Source organism: Chrysemys picta, chromosome 12 (assembly GCF_011386835.1).
Source record: "Chrysemys picta bellii isolate R12L10 chromosome 12, ASM1138683v2, whole genome shotgun sequence".
Lineage (NCBI taxonomy): Eukaryota > Metazoa > Chordata > Testudines > Emydidae > Chrysemys > Chrysemys picta.
In genome coordinates, this window is record NC_088802.1 from 14044267 (window position 1) to 14061313 (window position 17047).

General features: G+C 51.7%; 1 protein-coding gene across 1 annotated transcript in view; it reads right to left on the reverse strand.

Annotated features, from left to right (window-relative positions):
* The window catches only part of LOC101935446 (butyrophilin subfamily 1 member A1-like), a 53400-nt gene that overhangs the window by 17645 nt on the left and 18708 nt on the right, over positions 1-17047 (reverse strand). Inside the window, exons 4-6 of the mRNA XM_065565082.1 lie at positions 16884-17000; positions 13098-13445; positions 1600-1881 (exon numbers count right to left, since the gene is read on the reverse strand). Of these exons, the coding sequence (XP_065421154.1) occupies positions 1600-1881; positions 13098-13445; positions 16884-16989 (736 nt within the window). The 5' untranslated portion in view covers positions 16990-17000. The remainder of the gene's footprint in view (positions 1-1599; positions 1882-13097; positions 13446-16883; positions 17001-17047) is intronic.

A 17047-nucleotide genomic window follows, 5' to 3' on the forward strand; every position in this document is an offset into this window, starting at 1 on the left:
AAAACCGGACCCAGGACTGACCCCTGGGGTACTCCGCATGACACTGGCTGCCAACTAGACATCGACCCATTGATCAGGCCCATTGTGTGACTGAAGTGAAAACCTATAATGTATATTCACAGGGGAGATCAGAATTATGCTATCCATGGAGATCTGTGTTTACTCCCTTCTGTGCAATTAAATACACGTTACAACCTGATCCTCAGTTCTGACTCCGGCAAAACTCTCATTTAAGCCAATGGAAGTTTTGTCAGAGTCTGAACTGCAGGACAGGGCCCGTAGTGCAGCTCTCACACTCATGTGGTATTTTCAGGTGTCACCTAAGCAGCAATGCTCAGATCATAACCAGGGCTCTTGTGCTAGTCAGGAAAAAATGACTTCATTAGCCAGATTTCCATAAATACTCAGCACCCAGGAACTCTCACTGAGAACAAAGGAGAATTCCCCCCCACCCCACTGAGAACTGTGATAGCCACAGAGAAGTTAGCTGCAAATATAAATACTCTTGCTGGAAGGTTGCAGCGTAATATGACTTTATGTCTTAGAATCCAGAACCTTAACACACAAGAACCCAAACCAGAGGGGGATGCTCTCTAAGGCACTGGGCACAACTCACCCCACCTTGCTTTATGTTGGCTCGTCTATAGGAACAGTTTCTGAACAGCAAGCTGGGGTATAAATCCCCTCACACGAAACTGCTGCCCATTAACTATCCATGTGGACCCTGCTGCCATGCACTGGAAGCTCCCTGGTGCACATTGCTCTGTTCCAGTTTCAAAGCAAGGTAGCTCAAAGCGCACTACGGAATTGTTAGTGCATGTAGCAGGGTCCACACAGACAGACAGTGCCCAGCAGGCCAGTGTGAGACAGATTTACACCCCAGCTTGCCACAAACTAAATGTTCCTGTAGACAAGCCCTTATTCTGCTCACACGCTTTGCTACAAAGCCCTCTAGCCTGCAAACAGGACCTGGAACCACCCTCTCTTAAAGTGATAGCTTGCAATTCCAACACAGTCCTCACTATACCACAAGAACAAAGGAATTCCCTCCCCAACCCCCAATGAGAAGAATGATGATTGCTGGGTCCTGCGTTCTTATGAAAATCTGGCCAATGACATCCCAGCCTGCAAGGTGTTAAACACCCTCAGCTCCTACTGGGGTCAAAGGGTACGTCTACACTGTAATTAGCACCCACAACTGGCCCGTGACAACTGACTCAGTCTCATGAGGCTCAGGCTAAGGGGCTCTTTAATTGCAGGGTAGATATTTGGGCTCAGGGTGAAGCCCAAGGTCTGGGATCATCCCACCTCACACAGGTGGGAAGCCTGGACTCCAGCCCCAGCCTGAATGTCTACACCAGAATTTAACAGCCCCTTAGCCTGAGGCCCTTACCCTGTGCCAACTGGCACAAGCCACCTGCGGGTGTCTAATTGCAGTGCAGATACATCCAAAGAGAACTGAGGTTGCTCAGGACTTTACAAGACGTGCTCAGCACCTTGAAGGTCCAGGCCAATATACAGGAGACACAATGATAAATACTCTCTGCCCATGTCTGCAGTGTCTCAGTCTATCCATGTGCGGCACAGACAGGCACTGACCTGCAATGGAAATCACTGACTCTCTCTCCTGGTTGAGTCGGGGGTTCCTGACACAGCAGGACACTTTCTGGTTGGACTCTTCTGTTATAACAATGGCAATCTCTGTTTGAAACAGGCCATTGGCCTCTTGGAATATGTTTTCAGAGGCTGATCGTAAGACCTGCCCCTGGAGATCTCTCCACTGAGCCTCGGGTTGTGGGTACCATCCGGCTGATCGACACACAACCCAGATCCCTCCATCCTGATGTCCCTCCACAGAGATGGCAGGAGCAGAGCCCAAACCTACAGAAGAAATAAATGAATTTGTGATAATCCTACAGTGCTCAGTAATGAGAGAAAATCTTCATTACACTTATTAAAAGCCATTTCCTATTAAACTAATAATCAAATGTGAGTCCACGATTGTGGCTGGCCAGTTAATCTGGTCAGATTCCTATTTAATATACAGCAAGTAAAGTTAATGTTAATGTCAGGGCTGTTCTATGCACAAACTTCCTCCAATTTAGCTGAAATTATTTAGTTAATCAAGAGCAAATCCCTGTGTGGACACGCTGAAATCAGGAAGGAATTGACTCAAGATAAATCAATGTAAGCCATTTCCAAAAAGCCATTTCATTTAAGAGTGTCCACACCGATGATTGCACTCATGCATTAAACCAGTGCATATGTATGTGTAGACAAGCCTTAAATTAATTCACTAATAAAAAACCTTATTACAGGGGAGTTTGGGTTGCTTTGGCAGTGCCTTGTACCCTTCCAGAATGCAGAAGTGGGTGGTAGTAAACTGGTAGCTCCATAGGTGCTGGAACTGGGGGTGCTGCTACACCCCCTGGCTTGAAGCGGTTTCCATCATATACAGTGTTGACAATTTGGTTCAATGGATCTCAGCACCCCCACTATACAAATTGTTCCAGCGACTCTGGGTACCTCTGAAAGCCAGGAAATACACTCAGCAAAACAGAAACACAAACACTAGATAACAAGGAAATGCAGGGTTTAGGTCACGCGTCCCACACCAGATCACACGGGTTTTTTTTTTTTACTGATGAGCTAAACTGAAATAAAAAAAATCAAAACAAGAGTCTTGTACCATAACCACAGGTGTGAATTCAAACAGATTTCATTATTGAGGGGTCAGTCTGTGTTCAGAGAGGCCCTTAGGGTGTTTGTAAATTTCACACAGAGGGAAACAACCAAGAAGCAGAGACAGAGAAGGGACGGGTGTCTGGAGCCTTCCCGCTCAGATTCTTGCCCAGAAGAGCACAGGCTCAGGAGTCCTCTCCCAGAAGGGACGTGACTCACAAGGCTTTGGTCCGACAGACTCATGAGAAATGCCCAAGAGCCACAGACGAGAACTGAGGTTAATGGGACTAAGGTGAAAATTATATGTAACCTCCCCCCACCCCCTGCAGTGCTTCTGCTGCTGTTCCTTTTAAAAAGTCGTAGCCAATATTGGTTTTGTTCCTGCCAGAAGAGTGGAGCAGCTGTCCACTGACTCCAGCTAGCTGGGGACTAGCAGGTAAACAAAGGAAAAAATTGATGAGCAGTAGGGCATCTCCAAGGGTGGGGGCCAATTCCACTCCCAAGTGTAAAGAAAAAAGGTCCCAAACTCTTCAGTCAGGGCTGGTCTACACTAGCAGCCCTACAGCGGCACAGCTGTGCTAATGCAGCTGCACCACTATAGTGCGTCAGGTGAAGACACTCTATGCCAGTGGGAGAGAGCTCTCCCGTCTGCATAATAACTCCACCCCTGTGAGAGGCGGTAGCTAAGCTGGCAGAAGAAGATCTCCCACTGACATAGTGCTATCTTATACTGACCTACGCACTGGTGCACTTACGTCACTCAGGGGTGTGGGTTACTTACCCCCATAAGTTATACCAAAGTAAGAGATAGCGTAGACAAGCCCGTAGTTCAGCCAGACCCAGAGGGCGACGGCCACACCACAGGGGAGGTGAAGATCTTTGCCCTGAGCGTTGATACTCATAGGCCTACTTTTACTCATTGCAGCAAGAAGATAACCACAAGAAGGACACCAGCCTATTCGAAGAGCTGGGTGCTGGCTGCTGGTTCAGCTCAGGGCAGGGTGGTCACATTAATGCCAAATCAGCAGTGTATGATTTAAATTCATAGGGTGTGTGGCCTGGGAACCATTTGGTACTGAAGAAATCTGTATGTTTGACACTAATTTTGTTGCTACTGTTTGCAAAGTATTTGTTGTGTGGATGTCATGATAAGATTATTTTCAGATTTATGAGGAGTCTCAGTTAACCCTCAGCTTGACCTTTTATGAACCTAAAGACTGTTTTAGTTTGAGCAGCTTTACTACACTGTGGTGTCTTTATTCCGAACTGGAGCAACTCAAGGGACAGGCATCCACGACTGTCCAAATGTGCATATTTATCTCGTGTGTTTTTATTCATGGGTGAGACTTCCGCTGTCAGACCAGACTGAACCCACTCCCTCTTCCTGCAGTGACATGGAATTATAGTGGCTACTTGTGCAACCAAAGTTGGGTAACTTTACAAAAGGGAATGATCTTGTTGGGGTTATAAAGTGAACTCTGTGTAATACCCAGTCTTGGCTGTGCTTGGCAGCTCAGGTTACTCAGAGTTAACAGTTATTGTGCTGTGGATGGGAGTGAGTGGCTGGAAGGGTTTTGTTATATCCTTGGGGGCAACAGTTTTAGGAAGAAATCACTGGAGACACAGAGAGCTGTAAATCTTGTAGCAGCCATTTATTTCCACACTCAGAACTAATCAACAGCCCAGCCACGCTGGCTGGGCTATCCCCTAATAATCTAACTCAGTTGCCATAGCAACAGAAGTTTCTATTACCACGACAACCAAATACACAACATATCCGTCCCCCGTTAATAAGAATGTCCCCTAAATAAAACAAACACTAAATTAGAGAAGGAGGGTAGACTGCCTCCATTCCCGGCTAAACCCCGGGGATTATTTTGCCCTGTAACCGTGGGTTCGCCCTAGCTAAAGATCCAGCCGATGAGGAGGCCTTCTGTCTCTAGGTGGATTACGGCGGACTTCTGGTGTTGTTGCACCCGAAAGTGTCTTGGGTGCGGGCCTGACAATGGGCTCAGAGTTCATAGGGTGAATGGGTGAGGATGTGGTATCAGCTTGTGCCGGGCAGAAGGGTATCTCTGCCGCTGGCAGTAATGGAGGGGAAAAGTCAGGAACAGGTGACTCTTGGTTCGGTGTCTTGCAGGAGGTGGTGAAGTCAGGCAACTCAACTGAAGATGTGTCCTGATATGACCTGGCAGCAAGTGATCTACATGTCGCTGCCAGGTGAGATCCTCTGCAGTCCGGACTGTGTAGGAAACATGCCCTGTTTGAGCGATGACAGTGGCAGGGACCCATTTAGCTCCAGAAGTATAATTCTGAGCCAAAACCGGCTGTCCTGGACTAAAGGTTTGGTATTTTGCTCTGGGTGCACGCCTGATGACTTGATCTTGCTGCTGACGTTGCACAACTTGTTGGGGTTCAGAAGGTTTCAACAGATCAAAGCAAGTGCACAGCTGTCGTCCCATCATTAGAAAGGCCGGGGATGCCTTGGTCGTAGCATGAGGTGTGTTTCCGTAGGATAGTAAGAAGGTGTCCAGACGCTTTTGAATGGACAATTGTCCCCTTGCCGATTTCAAAGCTTGTTTCATTGTCTGCACAAATCTTTCAGCTAATCCATTGGTGGATGGATGATATGGTGCTGAAGTGATGTGCTGTATCCCATTTGCCTTCATAAACTTTTGAATCTCCTGAGAGACGAACTGTGGTCCGTTGTCACTCACAAGTTGTTCTGGCAGACCGCAATGACTAAAGAGTCCCCAGAGTTTTTGAGTAGTACTCTCTGCTGTAGTGGACTGCATTATAGAGGCTTCTCGCCATTTAGAATGGGCATCTACCACCACCAAGAACATGCTTCCTTCAAAGGGGCCAGCGAAGTCAATGTGAATACGTTGCCATGGGTTTTCAGGCCAGTTCCATGGATGTAGGGGTGCCCACTGGGGTGCATTCCTCACACCCTGACATGACATACAAGCTCTTGCCTTCTCTTCAATAGCACTGTCCAATCCAGGCCACCAAAATAGCTTTGTGCAATTTCCTTCATGCACACTATTCCACAGTGACCGGAATGGAGCTGTTCTAACATCTGTGATCTCAGTGGTGATGGGATAATGACACGTCTCCCCCACAACAAACAACCAGATTGGATTGATAACTCCATTCTCCTGGACATGTAGGCAACAAGGTCGGGTGAGACCAGAGAGGTTCGTCGAGATGTTCCATGTATCACCAGGTCCATAACTTGGGACAATACTGGGTCAACTCAAGTTGCCTTCTTTACCTGAGTAGCGGTGATGGGTGTATTCTCTACCTATTCAAAGTAAAAGATTTCCTTCTGGGCACTATCTCGACGGTTGACTGGCAAAGGCAGCCTTGAGAGACCATCCGCATTGCCGTGCAGAGTGGATTTCAGATATTTGATTTCATATGTGTGCGCGGAAAGCAACAGTGCCCACCGTTGCATACGACTAGTGGCTAATGGAGGAATGCCGGTGTGGGGTCCAAAAATTGAAGTCAGGGGTCGATGGTCTGTGAGGAGAGTAAACTTCCGTCCAAACAGATACTGATGAAACTTCCGAATTCTGAAAACGATTCCCAATGCCTCACATTCGATTTGGGCATAGTTAGTTTCTGCCATGCTTAGAGTGCATGAAGCAAAAGCAATAGGTCTCTCTTCTCCCGAAGGCATAATGTGAGACACGACTGCTCCCACTCCATAAGGTGACGCATCGCAGGCCAACTGTAGGGGTAAGGATGGATCGAAGTGCGTCAGAACTTCAGAATTTAGCAATGCATCCTTAGCTTTGTTAAAGGCAACATCACAGGCTTCAGTCCACTTTCAGTTCTCCTTGTTCTGCCCAAGGAGTTCGTGAAGTGGTTTTAGCAGTGTGGCTAACTGTGAGATGAACTTTCCATAATAGTTCAATAGTCCTAGAAATGAGCAAAGCTGGCTAACATTTCGAGGAGGGGGAGCCTCCACAATAGCCTTAACTTTGGCAGGGGCCTTACAAAGACCCGTAGCATCAATGATGTGTCCCAAATATTCAACAGAGGGCTGGAAGAATTCACACTTGTCTTTGTGGACTCGCAGTCTGTACTCTTCCAGTCTTTGTAGGGTAGCCTCTAAATTCTTTAGGTGATCCTCCTGATTCCTTCCAGTGACCAGGATGTCATCCAGATAGCACTGGACTCCTGGCAAGCCACACAAGATCTGGTCCATAGCCCTTTGGAACAGGGCGGGAGCAGATGTTATTCCGAAGTGTAGGCGACAGTATCGATAAAGCCCCTTATGTGTCACAATAGTCAACAGCTCTTGGGACTTTTCATCAACATGCATCTGTAAATACGCTTGACTCAGATCAATCTTACTGAACTTTTGTCCCCCAGCCAGGCCTGCGAAGAGGTCATCGATGCAGGGAAGCGGGTATTGCTCTGCACACAACACTGGGTTGACAGTGACCTTAAAATCACCGCAAATCCGGAGGGAGCCATCTTTCTTCACTATTGGAACAATAGGAGTTGCCCATGAATCATAGAATATCAGGGCTGGAAGGGACCTCAGGAGGTCGTCTAGTCCAACCCCCTGCTCAAAGCAGGACCAATCCCCAGAAAGATTTTTACCCCAGATCCCTAACTGGCCCCCTCAAGGACTGAACTCAGAACCCTGGGTTTAGCAGACCAATGCTCAAACCACTGAGCTATCCCTCCCCACATGGGCTATGGGCAACTGGTATTAGGACTCCATTTGTGACCAGGCACTCCAGGTCCGCTTCAACCTTCGGTCTGATGGCATATGGCACAGTTCTGGCTTTCAGATATTTTGTTTGACTGTCAGGTTTAATGTTCAATGTCACAGTGATTCCTTTCATACTTCCCAGATCCTCTCCAAAAACAACAGCATGTTTCCTTAGTATAGTGGTCAGACTGGTTTCTTCTTTAGTCACTCGGTGCACTTCTGCCCAATTCAGCTGGATCTTCCTAAGCCAAGACCTACCCATTAAGGCTGGGTAATTACCTCTCACCACAAACAGTGGCAATTTAGCAGCCTGTCCATTGAGCTCCACCTTAACATCAGTAGTGCCCAACATGGGCACGGCTTCTCCCGTATATGTCTTCAGCACTGGTTTTGTTGCTTTAATTGGAAGATGCTGTAGCTTTTCTTTATACACAGTCTCTGAGACCAGCAAAACGGCTGCACTGGTGTCCAGTTCCATGCGTATAGGTTTGCCGTCCAACAACGGGGTTACCCAGTATTCATGTGAGCCCAGTGCCAAAGACAAAACGTGGAGTGGCTCTTCTTCTTGTGAGGAGGCGTCTCCTTGTCCATCCTGGGTCTGCTCTAGGGCATGCAGATTTCCCTTTTTGGTCGGCCAGACCACAGGCCTCTTTTTCTTTTGTTTACAGGCACATTCAATGTGTCCCTTTTTGCCAGTGTCGACACACCAGGTCCTTACACCAGCATTCTGATGCAGGTGACCCGGCTTACCTCAGCAGTAACATTCCTGACTCCCCACAGTTTTGTGGGTAGGTTCTTGTGACACCTTATGCACCCTAGGGGATGCACTGATGTATTGCACCTCCTTTGTAGCCAGTTCCATGGAGACAGCAATAACAATGGCCTTCTGTAAGGTAAGCTGAGCCTCTGTCAATAGGCGCTTCCTTATAGCTTCACAGTGCAGGCCACACACTAACCTGTCACGTAGGGCATCATTTAACATCTCCTTCAATTCACAGTGTTCTGGAAGCTTTTTCAAAGTTGCTACAAATTGTACAACTGTTTCATCATCTTTCTGGTCTCTTTTGTGGAACCTATACCTTTCAGCAATTACCAGTGGTTTTGGAGAAAAATGGGACCCCAGAATTTCCATAATGTCACTGTAAGATTTAGTCTCTGGCTTTACGGGGTGCAGTAAGCTGCGTAGCAGGGAGTAGGTCTTAGCCCCTACAACACTTAAGAATATTGGCACCTTCTTCTCTTCTGTAATGTCATTTGCATTAACAAAAAACTCAAAACGCTCAGTATATACATGCCATTGCACTATAGTCTCCTCAGAAGGTTCCAGTGGCCCTGTAAGTGTAGCCATGGTTTTAGTTTCAGTTTGCACAGACAGAGCAAACAAGCCAGTTCTCACCCCCTTCCAGCAGCAAACAAGGTTTGTTTGTTTGTTTTTGTACCTTAACTTCTACTTCCTTCTGTTGCTGGGGCAGCACAGAGATCCCATCCTCGTCACCACGTTGTTATATCTTTGGGGCAACAGTTTTAGGAAGAAATCACTGGAGACACAGAGGGCTGTAAACCTTGTAGCAGCCATTTATTTCCACACTTAGAACTAATCAACAGCCCGGCTATCCCCTAATAATCTAACTCAGTTGCCACAGCAACACAAGGTTCTATTACCATGACAACCAAATACACAACAGGTTTCATGTAGAATGTAATATTGTCAGTGCATTAAAATGATGAGAAACACAAAGTACAAGTGTATCAGAGTAACTGGCTATGGCTGTTTCTCTTACAGTAGTGATTACAGGCAGGAGAGGCGGAGCCCTCTGAAATTGGGGTGGTCAGGGCTACTGGCCCCCTCTATGGCCCTGCCACTGCCTCACCTCTTCCATCCAAGGCCCCAACCCCAGCAAAGCCAGAAGCTGGAGTGGGCTGGAGCTGCAGATCCTCCACCTGCCCGGGGAGAGTGAGAGCAGGGCTGGTGGTGAAAAGTGGGAGGCAGGGCCGGCTCCAGGCACCAGCCCACCAAGCATGTGCTTGGGGCGGCGCCTGGAGGGGGGCGGTGCGGCGGGGCGCTCCGGCCCGAGAGCGGGGCCGCGACTGGGCTCACCGCCCTCCCCGCGGTGCTCCTGCCTCCGGGGGCTCTCCACCCTCCCCTCGGCACTCTGGCCGCCGGGGAGAGCGGAGAGCCCCGGTCGGGCTCGCCACCCTGCTCACGGCGCTCTGGCCGCCGGGGAGAGCGGAGAGCCCCGGTCAGGCTCCCCACCATGCTCCCGGCGCTCTGGCCGCCGGGGAGAGAGGAGAGCCCCGGTCAGGCTCCCCGCCCTCCTCCCGGCGCTCTGGCCGCCTGGAGAGCAGAGCCGTGGCGGGCTCCCCACCCTCCCCCCGGCGCTCCGGCTGGTGGGGAATTGCTCGGCGCCCGCCCCTGCCGCGCTGGCGCGGGGGGGGGGGGGCGGCGGCGGCGGGTGGCTTTTTTGCCTAGGGCGGCAAAAAAGCCAGAGCTGGCCTGGTGGAAGGGCCATGGGAGTGAGGATCCTGGTAGCAGCTTGGCTCTGGACAGGAAGACCAGGCAGCAGCCCGTCTGGGAATAGGGAGCTGGGAGCCTGTGGGGAAGCTGGGCTCTATTTGGAGCCCTCACCCGTCCCGTGGTGACAGCCGAGCTGTGAGCTGGAATTTCTTGGCAATTTTACAGCTCCATCATGAAACCGTGAAATTGACAAGACAGCCAACAATCGATGTAAGTAACCCCACTGTCTGCATGGATACTGCGTCACCTGAACTACACCAACATAAGCCCTACACCTCTCATGGAGCTGTAGTACAGCACTTACATCCGCAGGAGCAAGGCTGTAGTGTGCACACTGACATAATTAGGTTGACGTAAGCTGTCTTACATCGACCCAACTCTGTGGTGTAGACCAGGCAACAGTCCACTGTGCTATCCACTAGGCAACCCTGCCTCTCATTTAGTGCTGTTCTAGCTTATGTGCATAGACTTCATTTTCTCTAATGATGGTGGATGAGCTGCTCCATAATCTTGCAGTTTCCAGAGCAGGAACAAGGGACTGGTTCTCCCTTTCATGAACACAGACAATGCCTCTCACCACATGCTGTGCAGCAGGGACAAAGGGTTGAATAAGAAGAACCATTGGAAGGAGCTGAGCACTGCTTAACTGATGAGCAGGGAGGCTAAACTCTTCCACTACTTTCACTTACAAAGCTAACATATTTGTAACCCCCTTGGGGTTTAGAGAGCACGGTCCCTTTAAAACCTGTCCTGGGGCAGAGGAAGTTCTGGGAGTTCCAGGGGGAGGAGCATAGGCACCAGCTTCTTCCAGGCCCCCGGGGTAGGGGTGCTCAACCTCCCGCTCCACCCCAGGCTCTGCCCCCACCCCACACCTTCTCCCAAGTCCCCACCCCCTCATTTGAGCACTCTCGGCCCTTGCTCCTCCCCCCTCCCTCCCAGCTCCTACTGTCCGCTGCAATGAGCTGTTCCACGGTGTGCAGGAGGTGCTGGGAGGGAGAGGGAGGAATTGATTGTTGGGGCTGCCGGCGGATGGGAGGTGCCTGGGGGAGGAGGTAGATGACTCCCAGTGGGTGCTAAGCACCCGCTAATTTTTTTCCATGGGTGCTCAAGCCCTGGGGCATCCACGGAGTTGGTGCCTATGGGGAGGAGGGTGGAGAGAGGGAGAGTGACAGGGCATGTGTGTCTGTAGCTCCCAAGAAGAGAAGCAGCTGAGAACCTGTCTGAAGCCCAGGAGGGACAGAGCAGCTGACAGGGGTCACCCCAGGACAGGAGCCAGGAGGAGCATTGTGACAGGAAGGAATCAGCTGAGAAGGACAAACCAGAGCTGGACCCAGTATCCCTGTCACCCAGAGCTGTATGGGGCCGTGAGTACGGGAGCTTGTGACCTTGCATTGGGAATAAAGGGGGAGGCTGTAGCCAGGTAAGTGGGGAGGTTGTTGCTCTGCGTGGCTTTGCAGAGAGCGGCAGAAGAAGGCACCAGAGGGGATTGTTGGGGAAAGTTCACTGGCGCCAAAGATGACCAGGAGCACCCAAGACTCACCACTTCACTGGAACTCTGCCCAGGACACCTGAACTCTTGAGTAGATGCAGTACTTGGCGCCTACCCTTTTATGTTGTGGTACCACTGGGGCCTTGTGTTGAATCTCAACCTGTTTTATCACCCCCCCCCCCCCAATATTCCTCCTGTTGTTTTTCTACCTTCATCCCTCTGTAAATAAATATTTCCCCTTCCTGTATTTGTTGTACTCTTCCAGTGTGTGTGCGTTTACCCCAGAGGATTTTGAACAGTGGCCCCTGGTGCAGGGATGACTCGTGCCTGCTGAGAGTGGGGGGAGGCAGAGTGAGGGCACCTAGCTTCAGCAGTATTAACAAGCATGCTGAGTATAAGCCAGGCAGGAAATCTGGGGGAGCACATGACCCCGCATGCTCCCTGATGCATCACCTGTGCCCTGGGTTGGAAGGGAGTTACCCTGCTGCGCTCCAGTGCGCGCCTGTTCCTGGCAGGAGCCGCTCTGCAGAGCAGACTCCATCTCGGCCACAGGAGCTCTATAGTTACATATTAGTTCCCAACAAATACTCGTCAATACAGAATTACAGTTGCCCAGCAGGGCCTTGTGCCTTTCCAAAGTGCAGAGAGCGGCTAAACTTAAATGACTGAAACCCAAGAGATACAAAGTAACGGCTCACAGCACCCCCACCCTGCAACCTTAACTCTGCCTCCTGGGCTGGCAATAGGCACTGGGAACGGTTCAGTGAGGGTGTTGCCGTAATAAACAGGGATGAGGAAGGGCTATGAGAAGGTGCCATTGCTTGTGCTGTGTTTCTTCAATTTGGATTCTAGCATCTCTCTGCCCTCACTCTCACTGCCTTCCCCGTGTTCGGAGTCGCTGTAGTGACTGGTGGAGGGATTAATTCGAGCAGGCTGGCAGAGCTGTCACTGTGATATGAGGAAAGGAATCACATTTGCCTCATTTCAGTGCTGAGGTCTGTAGGCTGTGTCAGGAGAAGTGCACAAAGGTGTCTTATTGCCATGGGGATTGTCAGCAGTCTGGTGTTTGCTGCACCTGACCTAAACCTCACATCACCATTACAGAACTAGCTACACCTGTCCCCTTGCTGGATGGACTCTCTAGTTCAGGGGTCAGGCCTTTAACCATCTTGGGGGGGGAGGGGATTCCTCAACTCTCCCACTCTTATACCAGGATCTGGGCTACAGGACCCTGTTCATCAACCATTATAACCCCGTGGGTGTCAGATGCAAGCCAAGATCAATCCCAGCTGGTGGTGTCAGTGTGGGGAGGATCAGCCATTCTTTGGCCCCAGGAGATCACAAACAATGTTGTAATAACCACACATGTTAATCTCACCTGATTTTTCAGGGGTGTTTCTCATTAGCCCCTTGCGCTAATGACTCAAATTTAGCTCACTAACCCTACCCCAGACTCCAATGAGTCACAGCCATTTTAAAGACAATCTGAGTATGCATGTGGATTTTAGAGACTTTCAAAAAAAAACAAACAGCTGTTAAAGAGTAAACTAGAATCAACCTTAACCAGAGCAGAGCTACTGCTGCACTATAATGAGAAAAATCAGGTGCCATGTCACAATGAACTCTCTGACTCCACTAATTACCCTGTTGAAGACATCAAAGTATCAGAACAAGTTACTGACCTGCCACCTGCAGTTCCAATAAAGCTTCTTCATAAGACACACTGGATTTAAAAAAACACTTGTACTGCCCATCATCGGAGGGTCGGATATTGTGTATTCTCAGGGAAACTCTCCCATTGGTGATGTCGTCTTTCAAGAGCTCAGTTCTTCCTCGATATTCTGGCATCTGTTCTCCATACTGATCCTGCCCATCATGGTACAGGTGCACAACTAGTGAGTACTTGGATCGGAACCATCTCAGCTCCATGTTCTCAGCGCTCATCCTAGGGGAGAGGTGGCAGGGCAGGGCGGCCTCCCCACCTAGGGAGGCAGTGATTGGACGGTCAGGTCCAGTCACTGTGAATTGTGCTGTGAAATGTACAATAAAAAATGGAAGTTAAACTGGCGAGGGGCTGGGGTGGCATTAATTCAGCAGTCAGACACCCAGTAAGAGAGCGCCCTGTGTTAGAAGTGAACACCCCATACCCATGCAGTGCCCTAGACATGTCTATGAGTGCAGAGAGTCACAAGTTGGGGTAACTGCATCCCTGACTCCCTCTGCGGCCTGCTCAAGGAATGTTCCCTTAGGTCTCAGACCTCCAGCCATCACCTCTCTCCAGGCAGTGACCCACGTCCTTCTCCCTCCACACTGGGGTTTTACGCTTGCAGTCTCCCTGCAATTCACTGTGGTTTTCCCAGCAGGCCTGACCAAACACCAGCACCTGCACTTTGCTTTCTATCCCAGTGCTATGGACAGCGTGTGCTACCAGCTACCAAACAGCTCTTCCAAAGCAGAGAACATTGAAGGCTAAAAGCCTGACAGAGAAAAGTTACCATAAACCAACTGAAGGTCTGAACATGTTACACTTATCCAAAAGGATTCTCATCTGGCACATGGGACTCTCTCGTAGGGTCCAAAGTCTTTCAAACCTTTCTCTAAGGGTTTGCCCTCTTGGTTAACAGGTCCTGTCACTTTGCAGCCCAAGATCCCAGGCCTCAAGTGTTTGTACCAAAAGTCTTTGTTCTCTTTGGCATCTGGGACCTGATTTGAACTAGTTTGTGCAATTCTCCCTAGGGGTGGCACTTCTCTAGAGCTGTTACCTGTCCCAGCAGTAATTATCTCCCACAGTATGTAAATCCTGGAGGAGATGGGGTAACCCTCCCCCATGGAGTAGATTACAATCCCGAGCCCACGCAGTTACACATAGCACAAATAGATACTATTTATACAGGGGATACAAAACTATACAGAACATTCATAAAGTTAATTTGATAGTCTCCTAAATGCTGCATGTGGCTGCAATATCTGTCACCCAGAGTTCACATGTGAACATTAGACAATTTCCTGATTATATCTGAATAGGGATCAACCCTTCTCTTGGGCACCTTGGGGATAATGGATATTGGGAGGACTGATTCTCTGATACACCAAGATCTTTTCATGCTGCTCCAGTGCGGGGCCCTCCCCAGCTGGTGTAGGGATGGTGTAAGGGCCTGCAAGGTGTAAAGATGTGAAAACAGATAATCATCACCACTCTGCAGGTGGTGGCTTTAAAGGCAAAGTCAGAGGTCAGATAACGGAGAGGGGGAAGGAGGCAGATAGAAAAGAGCAGGGGGAAGAGAACCAGCCGTTGTGGAACTGCACAGAAAGGGGGGTCTCAGGGCAGAGATTCAGCATCAGGAGACAGAGAGAGAGCTGGTTAAATTAGCAGGATGGAAACCACAGCAGGGGGAAACCAGAGAGCCCGAGAAGTTGTGGAGGCAGCCCCAGGTGTGGAGTGGGTCACTAAAAGGGCTGCATTGAGAGCACAGAATGAAGAAGCCGGCAAATACCCTCAGATCCTCATTCTCAGATGAGATTTAGTGCTTAGCCCTAGTGCAGTGTGAGTAACCGGAGAGTCAGGGATTCATGATTTGTTTGTGGCTGAAGAGTCTGATCTGTGACTTATACGGTCCGGCAGTGCAGTGCATAGGAATTGGGTAGTGTCCCTTTACATAATCCGTGAGCCCTTCAGGGGTGAAAGTAATTTAAAGGACTTACCGGTACGGCCAGTCCTGAGAGGAGGTGGGGCCTCAACCAGAGGAGGCGGGGCCTCAACCAGAGGAGGCGGGGCCTCTCAAGATTTAAAGGCCCTGGGGCTCTGGCTGTGGCTGGGAGCCCCAGGGCCCTTAAATCACCCCGGGGCTCCCAGCTGCAGAGGTGGCTGGGAGCCCTGGGGCTCTGGGGTGAATTAAAGGGCCCAGGGCTCTGGCCGCTGCGGAGCCCTGGAGCCTTTAAATCCCCGCCGGAACTCCAGCAGCCAGGCTTGGGCGGGGATTTAAAGGTAGGGTTACCATATTTTGTGCCTCCAAATGGAGGACACTCCACGGCCCCCGGCCCCGCCCCCAGCCCCGCCCAACCCCGCCCCCTCCCCAAAGTCTCCGCCCCCTCCCCTGCTTCCCGCGAATATTTGATTCGCGGGAAGCCTGAAGCAGGTAAGGGGGCTGTGGGGGGAGGAGGCGCGGCCCAGGCTGGCCCCCCGGCGTTTCCAGCCTGGGTCGGCTCGGGCCCTGGGGTGCCGGCCCCGGCCGACAACCCCCGGCCCGCCCAGCACTGCCGGCCCCCGGCGGCCCGGCGCACCCCCCGGCTCCCCGCCGGCCCGGCCGACCCGGCTCCCCGCCGGCCCGGCTCCCCGCGGGCCCGGCTGACCCGGCTCCCCGCCGGCCCGGCCGACCCGGCTCCCCGCCGGCCCGGCTCCCCGCGGGCCCGGCTGACCCGGCTCCCCGCCGGCCCGGCCGACCCGGCTCCCCGCCGGCCCGGCTCCCCGCGGGCCCGGCTGACCCGGCTCCCCGCCGGCCCGGCTCCCCACGGGCCCGGCTGACCCGGCTCCCCGCCGGCCTGGCTCCCCGCGGGCCCGGCTGACCCGGCTCCCCGCCGGCCCGGCTGACCGGCTGACCTCCCGATTTTCCCGGACATGCCCGGCTTTTGGGGATTTCCCCCCGGACGGGGATTTGAGCCCCCAAAAGCCGGACATGTCCGGGAAAATCCGGACGTATGGTAACCCTATTTAAAGGGCCCGGTGCACTGGCCATTGCGGGGAGCCCTGGGCCCTTTAAATCCCTGTGAGCCCAGCTGCCGGAGCTCCAGCGCAGATTTAAAGGGCCCAGGGCTCCCCACAGTGGCCGGAGCCCTGGGCCCATTAAATCACTGCCACGGAAGCCGGTCCAGTCCAGCACAGCATACTGGCTCTTGCCGGTACGTTGGACCGGACCGGACCGGCTTACTTTCACCTCTGGAGCCCTGTAATTGTGCTCACCATGTGCTATGCTTTAGAAGCCACCTGTCGGCGCAGAAGCATGTGTGTAGTAGACCTGACAAGATTGCATATAGATAGTAACTATGGTTTCTGGAGCCAGCAGTGCCCTGTGGTTTCTCCATGTTGCTGGTTGTTGTGTAAAGAGCACAAGACACACCAGGCAGCGGGTTGAACAGACGCTGTTTATAACACAAGGCAGTGATGTGAGATGGATGGTGATCAGGGCCGGCTCCAGGCACCAGCCCACCAAGCATGTGCTTGGGGTGGCGCCTGGAGGGGAGCGGCACGGTGGGGCCCCGGCCGGGCTCTCCACCCTCCCCCCAAGTGCTCCGGCCGGTCGGGGATTGTGGGCCTGCGGCCGGGCTCGGTGCCCTCCCCTGCCGTGCTGGTGCGGGGGTGGCGGGTGGCTTTTTTGCCTAGGGTGGCAAAAAAGCCAGAGCCAGCCTTGATGGTGATGACCAACAATAATAGCAATAGGCAGCAAACCCAGCGAGGAGGCCGGAGTTCCTACCTGACGCCAGTCTGTGAACCTGTAGAGTGAGGCAGAGAACGACATAGCCAGGCAGAGCGGAGCTCACTGTGGAGCTGGGAGAGAACAAGGGAACCTTCCTCATCATCGTAGCTTGGTCTGGGGAACAGGAGAAATAACAAACCAGTCGGCGAGTGAGTGGGATG